General features: G+C 48.1%; 1 protein-coding gene across 6 annotated transcripts in view; it reads left to right on the forward strand.

Annotated features, from left to right (window-relative positions):
* Nucleotides 1-463: 463 nt before the first annotated feature.
* Nucleotides 464-12462, forward strand: part of VTCN1 (V-set domain containing T cell activation inhibitor 1) — a 58138-nt gene continuing 46139 nt past the window's right edge. The window contains exon 1 of one of the 6 annotated variants that reach the window (XM_025994644.2): nucleotides 464-749. In XM_025994644.2, the coding sequence (XP_025850429.1) occupies nucleotides 718-749 (32 nt within the window). In that variant the 5' untranslated portion in view covers nucleotides 464-717. Of the gene's footprint in view, nucleotides 750-846; nucleotides 1104-12462 lie in introns of those variants that run through there. The other 5 variants (XM_072766788.1, XM_025994646.2, XM_072766787.1 and 2 more) reach the window with 5 other exon arrangements.

Consider the following 12462-nt stretch of genomic DNA (forward strand, 5'->3'; position numbering starts at 1 on the left):
GTCCCTGGGGTGTGAAGGTGCCTGTGAGGCGGGCAGGGCCCAGCCTCTCCCCCTTGCTCCGAGAAGAAGCCTCAAGAGGTCTGAGGTCTGCCCACCCGGCCGGGCTGTCTCAGGGGCCCGGGGCCAGCTCAGCCCTCGGTGACAGACTCAGCGCCCGGGCCTCCCGGCCTCCTGGCCTCCCGGCCACAGAGGTGAGGCCCTCGGCGTGAGTCCACACCAGCGGGGGCCGCCTGTGTGTGAGCATCACCTGCCCCGGGGCTGGGGACTGGGCCTCCCCGCCTCCTGGCGGGCCCTGACACTCTGAGCCGTTCCAGTCCTTTCTCAGGTGGAGATCAATGGCCATCCCCGAGCTCCCTTCCAGAGTCGGAGGCGAAGACGTGCCCTGCACGCAGGGGCCCGGGCGGCTGTGCCCCCCCCCCCCCCAGCAGGTGCAGGCTCCGGAGGCAGCCCCGCGGCCGGCCTCCCCGCGGCTGGGAGCGGGCCAGCTGTGCCTGCGGGGACTTGTGCCCGGCAGGGCAGCCGCTTCCTCATACCTGGGCCGGCCCCGCCGCCCCACTCCCGGCCGAGCGCTATTTAAGGCGGTCACCGCGGAGCGGAGCCGAGCCCAGCCGAGCCGCGGAGCCGGAGCCGGAGCTGCGGGGAGTCACGGCCCAGCAGCGCGGCGGCGGCTCCTCGCACCCCAGCGCCCCCCACGCCGCGAGGGCGCTTCCCCTGGCCATGGCTTCCCCGGGGCAGATCATCTTCTGGAGGTAGCGTTGCTTGTCCGGCTTCACAGTCGGGGGGAGGTCTTTGGGGGCGCTGAGGACTGCCGGGCTGCAAGAAGCCTAGCCAGACCAGAGCCTCGCCAGATTGCACCAGCAGCACACCCCGGCCGCTCAGGGCCCTATGCAGGGTTGGGCTGGTTTCCACCAGCGGGGGCTGGCACCTGCCGGGGCAGCTCCGGATCGGGCAGTGTGTGGGGGGGCTGAGAGCATCCCGAGCCGCGGAGGCTCTTGTGGGGCACCCAGCATGGTGGCCTGGAGCTGCTGCTGGGGCGGAAGGGAACCGGTGACCGATGATGGGTAGGATGCAGCAAGTGCGCTGTTGTCCCCAGGATGAAGCAGGTGAGCAGCTCTGACCCTTCTGTGCGGGTGTGACTTCCCGGTACTGCTGCCTACCCCAGCCAACACCCTCCCACCACCCCCAACTCCAGGATGGGGTCCCTAGTTCTCCCTGGAGACGAGAGCCCTGCTGCTGGCTGCTGCTGCTGCTGCTGAGGCCTGAGTCTGCCCACCCTGGGGTCTAGGCCAGGGGAGGAAAGGACGCAGGAAGAAAGAACAGGGAAGGCGCAAATGGCAGGAAGCTAGTAGAGCTGAGAGGATGGAGAGCCCAGAGCTGAGAGGAGGGGTGAGCCTAACCCCCCTGCAGGAGGAAAGAAGAAAGCCTAAGCCTTACATTTTGCTCCTCCCACTTAGCTACCTCTAGTTGCTTATTCTTCCCTCAGGACATCACTTCCCTTTACAGAAAGAGATGGAGGGTGAAGGAAGGGTTTTCCCCGAGAGGGCTGGTGATTCAATGTCTGACACAACTGATGACGGTTTTAGGAAGACGGGTACCTGTCAGGTCTCAGGGTTGTTTGAGAGATCAGTCCTCTAATTTCTAGATATCTTTTCCAGGGAGAGGAAAAGAAGGGAGTGATGGAGGAAAGCTCAGGTTAACAGTGAAGTTTGTGAAGAGGCTGAGGGGATATGACTTCCCAGCAGCAGCCTAGAATATTCTCTCCCTTAAAACAAAATAGCCGCTCCCTCACTTGTGTCCATCTGCAATAGCTAGTCCTGCAGCAGGGGTTGGCAGGGACAGGGTGAGGGGTGGTTTCTGGTGGCCAGTAAGGGTGTTGGGCAGCACTCCCCTTCCTGTGGCTCGTGAGGACACTGCTCCCAGGAGCAGCAGCAGGTAGGGCTTCCACTGGGGCTTTTCTGCCCTGCAAGAACGCCCAAGGAAGCACCGACGTCAGAGGAACTGGTGTGCCAGCACCTTCTATCTCCATGCCCTGGGCTAGGTAGGTGCTTTACAGAAGTCTCCTTTAATCCTCACGGTAGCCTGTGAGAGTTCATTATCACCTCAGAGAAGTTAAGTCACATGCTCAAGGCCACACACTGTGCAAGCAGGGCAGCATTTAAATCCATTCTATCTCTGAAACCCAAGCTCTCTCCTCTGGGGCATGCTCGCCCCCACTCCCCTCCTTGACCTAGACTCCCCCTCCCCCAGCCCCCATTCCTCCATTCTGGTTCCATAGATGGGAAACACTCCTCAAGCAACAAGTGGCTCTGTTGTTCCAAGGATGGATGTGTGGGCTTTCTAATAATACATTATAACCAGCCTGACTGGTTTGGTGGGAGGATTAGCAGGAAGTGGGTGTTCAAAACGCATATTCCCCCACCCTTTAGAGACCAAATGGAATCAACAGAGGCTCTTCTTGTTGGCCCTAGCATGCCTCATTAGCTATTCATACTCTGCAATTGCAAAAGCAATGACAAGCCACAAGGGCGGCAGATCTTTTGTGCAAAGAGGCCACCAGGAAGAGGGTCAATGGGCAGGCTTGGTGGGAAGCAGGTCTGGAGAATTCATCCCAGAGAGCCACGAGAGCCCACCTAGGGGAACCTAGTATCCACTCTTGGCCCTAACAAACCCTCTTTATTTGCCATAATTTTCCCAATTCACAATAATTCCTTTTATTGAGGTGATCATTACCGTTGGTGATGCAGGAGAGCTTATGAGAGGGCCTGCCATGCTTCACAGACCCGCTAGTGCATTTACTCTCTTAATTACCAGAGAGCTTAATACCTTCAAGTCTCATGCTCAAAAATGTATGCCACTCAGACGTGGAATACTGTTTCTACTGTGCCTGACCTTCTTGGTATATTTAAGTACCATGTGATCAGAATTCTCCTCCCCTCTTCCTATTATGGCTGTCAACGAGAACAGCATTTGCCCATGGAACATTTGTTGAGTACCTGCTAGGAGTGCAAGTCATGATCCCTGCTCAAAGAGGTTATATTCTGCTCAACACTAACTGAGTATCTACTATATGAAGGGCATTAGACCAGGCACTGGGGCAAAGGCAGCTATGATATTGATGAAATTATAGCCTAGTGGAGGAGAAGGCCTCCCAAACAGATAATTCCAACCTGTTGTTCATTAAGTCAAGAGATAGTAAGGGCAGGAGGCAACAGCAGCCTTCCCTAACCTGAGGCTTTGAGGAAGGTTTTCTGAGCCGGGTGATGGCTGGGCTAAGTCTGGAAGGATGAGTTAGTGTGATCCAGGTGAAGAAGGGTAGGAAGGACAGACACTCTATGCAAAGAATAGAATAGAATAGAATAGAATAGAATAGAATAGAATAGAATAGAACTCATGAACCAGCATCGGGTGTTGGAAAGCTACAAGCTACTCTCCTATCATCATTAAATTATGAGCATGAGGCAGGGAGTGCTAGGATGAAGCCGGATAGGCCGAGTCAGGTCATGCTGGGTCTCATCTGCCAGGCTCGAAGTTAGGGATTTGTTGTTGTGATGAGGAGCCAAAGAAGGCTCTCAACCAGGGGGATCTTGGTGGTTTTCATCTTAGGTGGGTAACTCCAAAGGTAGCATGAGGATAAATCCACTCTATCCCTGAAACTCCAGGGCATTGAGCCTGGAGGTCAGGAGAAATAGTAGGGAAATAGTTGCCATCAGAAGGGTAGAGAATAATGAGGACTTGAAGTAGAGAATGATAGCAGGGATCTAAAGGGGAAAATAAATTCCAGAAACGTTTAGAACTTAAAATCAGTAATATATGATAACTGGATGGAGGGGCAGGTAGGGTGGTGCAGAGTAGGACTAGATGAGGCAAAAGGCAGAGCCTGGAATGATCCCCTTGTTTCTGGATTGGACAGAATGAGTTGGGGAAGAATGAGGAGAGATGAGAGCTAGCTAACTCTCATACATGACGAATTTGAGATTCCCCTGGGACCTCTAGTTGGAGATGCTCAACAAGGAGTGGAAAGCATGAGGCTGAAACTAGAAGAAGTCAGGGCTGGAGATAGCAATTGAGTGTCAATGACTCACAGGCAGGAAACAGTCACCTCAGACGTCTTCTGAGGAAAGCACATAGAGAGGAGCAAGGAGCAAGGAATGGGAAGCTAAAGGAAATCAACTTTTCAAGGTGGGCAGAGGAAGATGAGTCAAAGAAAGAGCTGGGAGTACGTGGTGGGAGAGGTAGGAAGAGACCAGGATGGACAAGTCTCAGGGATGTCAACAGAGCAAAGTTTCATAGAGGTCACAGGGCTGGAGGAGGTGTCATTCAGGCTCAGTAAGGTCTGGTGCTGATAGAGAAATCCAACCCAGGTGAAAATAAGGCCTATGCAGCATTTCAGGAAACTCACATGGCTTTGCCCAGAAAATGAAGGCCAAGTAGATCCTGTACCCAAATGAGGCCAAGAAGGGACAGGGGTGTCTCTGAGTCTAGCTCATGAGTGCCTCGAGTGCACACAGTCGGCAGAGAACACCAGATAGCTAAAACATCTGGTAGCTCCTCTTCCTGAAAGCAAAGACACAACTGTAGCAGAAGTGAAGCCCAGCTGGCACAGATTTCAAATTATTATTCTGCGTTCCTTCCCTCCATCCTTCTCTCCCTCCCTCCCTTCTTTCCTTCCTTCTTTTTCCCTGGGTTCTTCATCTATCTTATTCTGACTCTTCTATCTGAGGTGAGTTCTTTGGAGCATTAGCATTTAAGACTGGGAGGAGGTCACCAGCAACAACGGGATGCATGAAGACCTGTCAAAGGAAGGAAGTTACTGGGTGGAGAGGGAGCAGGAATCTTTTTACCAGAAGAAGGTGCATGAAACACAAAACGAGGGAGGCTAGAACATGAGCAGTTCAAGGAGCTTTGCTCCACAGTCCTGGTTCCTCAGGAAGGAACCTTCCTTGCCCCTGAGTTTTCAAGCTGCGGCTGGCTCAAACACCCCAGACATCAGTGGCCAGAGCAAACAGGGCTTGGCAACGCACAATGAAAGTTTGCCTGAAAATCATGAAAGGCCTGGCTTGGGGTGGATCTCAGCACAGGCTACAATGATGCTTGAAACCCCACTGAGATAGGAGATGGGCCTAACTTTTGGATTCTCTCAGCCTATCAGATCTAAGACTTCGGGGCCTCTGGGGCCCATCCTCATGAACAGGACAGGAAGTTTAGAAAATGAGATACAACTGCACCTTGGAAGAAAGACTTAAACAGGTTGTACTTGTGTTCCTGCCCCTATCAGAGGTACATCATCTTCTGAGCCTGGCCCTGTTTCCCCATTTCTACCTCTTCCAATGCCACCCCTCTCTCTCAACCTTCAGCTTGAATGGCATTTCCACTTTGAAGTCTTCCTGGATCTTTCTGGTTGCAGTTAATTGCTCCTTTTATGTTCATAGTTGGCCACGTTGGTGGATTTCTGTTCCTGGTGCCCATCTATTTTCCTCAGTAGGGTTAGCCTTTTGGGGTTCTGGCCTTTGTCCCATTCACTGTTGTATGGAGGCAGTGTAGCACCACGGCTACAATCTGGGCTCTGGAATCAGACTATCTGGTTCAAATCCTTCTGCCGTCTTGAACACTTACCCTCCATGAGCCCCAATTTCCCTATCTGTACAATGGGGACAACAGTACCTAACTCCTAGGGTTATGTGAATGACATGGGATGATTATGTGCCTGGCACATCCTAAGACCTCTATACATGTTAGCTATTGCTAGAGTCATTATTTGCAATTCTACAATGCCCAACACATGACTAGCTCTCTGCAAGAACTTATTAACCTCAACTCTATGACCCCACTGGCCCTCCCATCCCTTGAATAGATGTTCTCGTGAAACTATACTTTGGATAATTGCCAATGGGGTCACCTAAAGATAGTTAACTCTAACAACACTCTGGAGAATAGTCAGAGTTTTCTAGATTCTTGTTTTGGAAAAAAAAAATCACCTCTATTGTTTATGAGTCTGACACTAATCCATCTCTCAACCCGAGAATGACTATAGTTTAGAATAAATGTCTGGCTCTGCCAGTATCAAGCATGAAATCAGATGAAGTGAGTCAGGAAGATCCTTGTGTGTATAAGTTCAGCATCTCGATCTTTCTGATGAGGCACTTGTGGCATCAAGAGCCACAACCTCCAGGGGGCAGTTGGAGCTATGGAGATCTGACCAAGCACTAGGTAATGGCTTAATTAGCTAAACCACCCCACACTCCTAATTATCTCCATTTCCCAGATGCAAATATTTAGGCAAGACGACTTGCTCAATGTCTCCCAGCCGGCCAATGGTAGGAACCCGCTAGCTCCCACCTAGACCTTCATACTGACTATTACTAGAAAAGAATCTTTCTAATCAGCTCTCTTTCCTCTCCTGTCACTTGAAGCAAAACCCATCTCATTGCTGGCAAAATTCACTTCCTCTGGGACAAGTGACTGCCCGGGTTCTTAACCACTAAGGAAGGAGCTGTCCCCAGAACAGGCTAGAGCCTTTGGATTATTGGCCCCTGGTTTGCAGTATTTCAAGTAGCAAACAGCTACTTGAGCTCTAGATAAGTGAGCTCAGGAGGAAAAAGTGACTGAAACTCAGAATTACATACTTTCAGAACTTGAAAATTCAGATAGTACACCCCCTCATTTTTATTGCTGAGACAATGAAAATAAATTGTGTGCCTTGCCCAAGGGTCATGCAGCTTAAAAATGAGTACAACAGAGCTCTTTCAATAATTCTATGTTGCTCAGTGTCCCCAGCTAAACAGTGTGCTGGATCACAGCCAACCACGATTTACCCAACAGCAAGGGCCCCTACATTGGAGGGACTGAAGCTTCCTTTATATTTGCCTTTGACACATGAAGAAGTAGAAATAATGTTGGTCCTGGAATTAATCTGACCTGTGTTCATATTCTAGGTCTTTACTTCCTAGCTGGGTATTTTACTCGACTCCTCTGTGTCTTCATTTCTTCCCCAGGAAACTGGGATTAATAACAGTACCTACTTTATAGAGCTGTTGTCAAGACTAAATGAGTTAACCCACAGGAGATGTTGAGAGAAGCACCTGGCACCCATAGCACTTCATGTAGGAGTTACTCTTATTCAGTTACTCCCACCCGCTGTTTTTACAGAATAACAAAGTGATTTGGAGGGAGGGAGGGGAAGGACGAGTCCCACAGTGGCAGCGGGGGCTGAAGGGAGCTCAGCGTTGAATTGTTCTGGGGCTTCATTCAACTGGAGATACCTTCTTTTCTAGTCCGTGTTGCAAGAGATCTGGGAACATCCCTGGCCCCCTAAAGTGGCAATACCATCTACAACACTTCAGAGTTCAATCTGACAGCAGCACCAGTAGCACCACCTGGGGCTGTTAGAAATGCAAATTATCACAGGTACCCCTCCCCCGAAGACCCACTGAATCACAACAGGAGGCAGGGCCCAGCAACGCATTTTGGCAAGCCGTCCAGGTGATGCTGACGTCTCTCAGGCTCCAGGAGCTCCGTGTTAGCATTCTCTCCGCGCTCCTTGGTTCCTTGTGGAAAGCATGAGGATTTCATCCAGACAGAGATAAATTTCACTTGGGATCATTTATCATCCCACATTTCTCCTTAAGAAATGTTCTAAAGAGGGACAGATGGGCCTTGATGAAAACAAAGAGAAAAACATGAAGTTGCTGCAGGTAAGAGGCCCAGGTCATATTTCTCTTTATATTAGTTTTCCGCAATCCCAAGCCATCTGCCTGGAACGGTTCAGATTTACTAGCCCATCACTTCCAAATGTATTCCTACTACTCCCAGCACAGCAGTAATGGGAGAAAGGGCAGACGGTTTCCCCTCTTTTTCTGCAGGTTTAGAATGAAAAATTTCATCAAATAAAAACCATGAAAGATTTGAGAAAGGGAGAGAGCATCCATAAAATTTAGGGGTATTGTCTCTTTTAGCTTCCTATGCGCTCCTCATTGTGCTCTCTCACCCCCACCCCCACCACGAAACAGCCATTTCCTACCTCTTCAGTCCTCTTGCAAGGCTGCCCGTCCTCACCTCCCACCCCAGCCTCAGATGATTATCTTGCTGTATCCTTCGCTGAGAAAATGAGTCTGCAGACAGGTACTCCTTCATCTTTCCACTTCCAAAACTACCTGCTACACTCACTTGCGCCCTTTTTCTTTGCCTTCTTTCCTGGTATGGAGGCAACCCCTCTGTGCCCTGGATCCATGGGATCCATCCAATCTTGCCTGCTGTTCCAGAACACCTCTGCCAGCCAGCATCCACAATCCTCCCTCTGCTCTTCTTTCGTCCCCGTCACCATGCAGCCCACAGTCAGTATTTGCTATCTGCAAGGGAAAACCCTCTCTCAGCCTTCATGCTTCTCCAGCTTCCACCTCATGTGTCTTTTCCCTTCTCAACAAACTTGCCAAAAGAGCTGTCTGGAGTTATGATCTGAGATTTGCAGCATCATGGAGGGAGTAGGATGTGGTTCCTAGCACAGACTGGAGCCAGGCTGCCACTTTCTAGCCTTTTGGACTTGGGCAGATTATTTATTCTCTTTGTGCCTGGATTCCTCATCTACAAAGTGAACATGATATTAGAATCTGCATAATAAGACTGTGAGAATTATGTGAATTCATACACGTAAAACACTTAGCAGACGCTTATTGTAAACCATGATTTTGTCCCCACTATGCCAAGGTATTGCTCCTGTCAATGCCAAACCTAATGTGGACTTCTCTGTTTCTATTTTCACAACAGCATTCAGCACAGCTGTCCCACTATCTACTTCTTGATTTCTTTTCTTGGTTCCCATGATACTAGACTCTCCTGATTCTGCCCTCTGCCCCTGTGACACTGGTATGGTCTCTTGGGGTTCACCTCTGCTTCTCTATGCCTGGTCCTGGTCTGGATATAGCTACCCGCTCCCCACTCCCCACCCCCGCCTCTGCTGCCCCACATAATTGGAAGTGAACCAGGATCTTCCTCCGGGAACCTGCTCTGGTATGAGGACTTTGATTCATTTCCTCCTATATTTGATGGTTTGCTCTACTCTGCTAAAAAGCCTCAGGATCCAGAAACAAAATATAACAGTAGAGGGACAATTATCCTTTAAAGGGGCTGGCATAAGCTTCAGGGTTGGGATATAGTTCCATAAGGATGCTAGGGTAAGTCACGAACTAGCAAGTGCTGTGTAGGAGGATGGCCTCATTGGGCCACCCTTCGTGGAAACAGCCTCAGTGCCTAGCAGGATTCTCCCATCTGCCTGCTTCTTATTCTACTCAACCCATTATCCTGTTGCATCAAAGCATCATGGAGTCCAAGTGACATGCATGATTCCAACACCTTATAATCTCTGTATTTAAGTACCTAAGACAGTGGTTCCCAAAGTGAGTCCAAAGGACACTGATACTGCAACAAAATTTTCCCCAGATGAGTTCTGTAGTCAAGCAAGTTTGGAAGTGTTGAATATTATTGTGTTGGACCATATGAAATTGTCAATGTTCAATTGTTTCTGACCTACAGAAATGGTCATTTCAAATGGCCCAACCTAAAATGTACTCTTCTGGGACATTCACTTAGGCAAATTAGCATATTAAAGTCCTAAAGGTAAAGAAATCCGTTTGATTGTGATGGATGCAATGTTATGCAAATGTAATCCTTTTAAAAATTATTAATTTAATGCTTATTAATAAACATCAGGACACACTTCAGAAGACTATGGGCCAGAGTAATTAGGAAAGAACAGAAGTCATGCATAGAATAAAGCACATTAACGTGGGAGCCTGGGAACAGGATCAAGGGCTGAGCAAATGCATGGGAGGGAAAGAACAGGCTGGTATTTTCCATCCTGAGAATGCACACCCATCTTTGATACCCAAAGTCATATTCTTCAGACCTTCTCTTTGTACTGTAATTCTTCCTTGATCAACCTTCTTCCAAATAGACTTTTTTTTTTTTTTTGTAACTGACTTCTGCCCTTTTTTCCCTTCAAAAGCATAGGGAGGATTCATGAGGTGACATCAGTGACTTACCCCATATTCCTCAAATGACAGATACTAAATAAACAGGAGTATTATTTTGACTGCCCTTTCATTAGTATCATTATTAATTAGTTCATCTTTTCTGGGAATTATCATCAACCCAGTTCATAGGTGTTCATCTAATTTGCTTACAACTCGGAAATAAGTTCAGCTAATCTGGATGCGGTGCCTCAGGGAGCATCTCACATATGCTCTATAAAGATGTGGGCACATGGCCAGATTTGAATTTGTTGCTCTGCAGGCACCAGAGTCAAATGTCCATGACAGAGCATGAAATTGGATGGGGTAGAATCAGGTGGAGGAGAGTGAGACAGGGGCTTGGGCAGGACTAAATCCTCAGTGCTTCCACCCCCCCCACCCCCCACCCCCCACCATCCCACTGTCTGGAGTTCTTCCCACAAGAGAGCCTTTAACAGGTTTCTCTGTCATTCACATGCTGGCTAATGGCCATCACTGTGACAGACCCTCTGTGGAGTGACTAAACATTTTGACATCATTCAGCCCCTCTGGTCACCTAGCAGGTGTTAGGTGCGGGTAGGTATTATCTAGTACTCTGGGGAAGTGGAGGATGAGGATTGATAGGTACAGTTTGCTTCCCCCTGAGAGCACAGAGTTAATTAAAGTTGTTAATAGTAGTCTGGTGGGACTTAAGTGACATTAAATGGGGCCTTGACCATTTTGTGTCCTGCAATGAAAGACACTGCCCAGAGTGAGCATGCTTGCAAAAGAAATTCTTAGCCTTTCAGGGGCATTGCTACAAACATTCAGTTGCCAGGAAGAGTAAAAACAAGCCCTTTCTTTCTTTCTTTCTTTCTTTCTTTCTTTCTTTCTTTCTTTCTTTTTAGAATTTATAGTCCACTTTATTTTTTTTTGTATTTTTTATTGGAGTTTGATTTGCCAACATATAGTATAACACCCAGTGTTCATCCCATCAAGTGCCCTGCCCAGTGCCCATCACCCAGTCACCCCATCCCCCCACCCACCTCCCCTTCCACTACCCCTTGTTCGCACCTTTCTGATTTCTTATGATGTAAATGAAAATAAAGCCTTTGACTTAGGGATGCTGAAAGAGCAAACACAGATAAGCCTTGAACACACCACATCATCTTTCACATCTCATTTGTCTTCTCCGTGTTAAAGTCAAATAATCTTCATAATACTTGGAGAGCTCTGAGAGCAGCAGGAAGGGAAGAGGGCATGGATATTGCCCTGTCTATTCAGCTGCAAGATAGCTGGGGGAGAGGGTAGGATTTGGCACCAGAGGAGCCTGCCTTGACTTCCCCTTCCAAATTTATATTATATAATATGCCAGTCACTTAATTTCTCCTGTTTAAGTAAGGACAATAATGGACCCAAAACTGCCCTGAGGTGTGAAAGGCACAATAGATAATCATGACAGTGACATTAACGGCAACACATAACTCTCTTACATTACTTGGTATGTCTACATCTTTAATTGAGAAGCTGTCTCACCCATTTGAAGAAAATAACTTTTAAAAAGCACCAAGACCCATATACTGTGGACTTTAAAATAGAAGTATTAAAAGCATTAAATATATGGCCATATATGTCCTATTTTCCATTTCCCTTTGAGTCTAGCTTTCAGAGGGTCTGCCCATATCAGAGATGTAGCCCCACATTTTGGATCTCTCAGACAACTTATGTCAATTCTGGTGTTGGCTCTCTTGTGGGATCACTTACAGTCATACATGGCCTTATATATTGTGGGACTGTATTGTAGAACAGTTCTACAAGTTCTGCATACAGTATTGATTTATTTAACACATATTTACTGTTTTGTTTTGTACCTGGCAACCGAGATCCTAGGGTTGCAGTCCAGGGATAGAGCTTAACATTGTTCAGAGTACAGATGAGAAGAAGAGATAGATAAGTAAGAACACAATTATAATACAGTAGGCTACATGCCACTGCAGGCCAGTTTCAGAATGCTTTGACATCAGTCTCTAATCCAGTGTTAGTAGTAGTGATGGTAGTAGTTGTGTTGGTAGTAGTTGTGGCAGGTGATTAGAGAGTCTTTTTGAAGGAGATGGCTTCTGAATGGAGATTAGTAAAGCAAGAATAAATGGGAAGAACATCTAGCAAAGTACAAAGTCTATGAGGCGGGCAGGATGGGAAGACGAGTGGGAAGGCAGAGCAGAAACCAGAGTGGTATCTGGAGAGATCAGCATGCTGGATTTAATCTTCTCAACTACGGAAGAAGTTGGGTTTTATCTTCCCATTTTGCAGCTGAGTTAAGACTTCGGTGCTGTGAGAAAGTGAAGGGAAATGTCTGGGAAAGATTAGAAGATGTGCAAAACTAGCGGAGGAGATCAAATCACTTTTGAGAACGATTTTCAAATGAGTGAGGAGAGATGAGGTCAGGAAGCCTTTGGTTAATGGCAGGATGCTGTGAGGCCTG

This window comes from Vulpes vulpes, chromosome 8, assembly GCF_048418805.1.
Source record: "Vulpes vulpes isolate BD-2025 chromosome 8, VulVul3, whole genome shotgun sequence".
Taxonomy (NCBI): Eukaryota; Metazoa; Chordata; class Mammalia; order Carnivora; family Canidae; genus Vulpes; species Vulpes vulpes.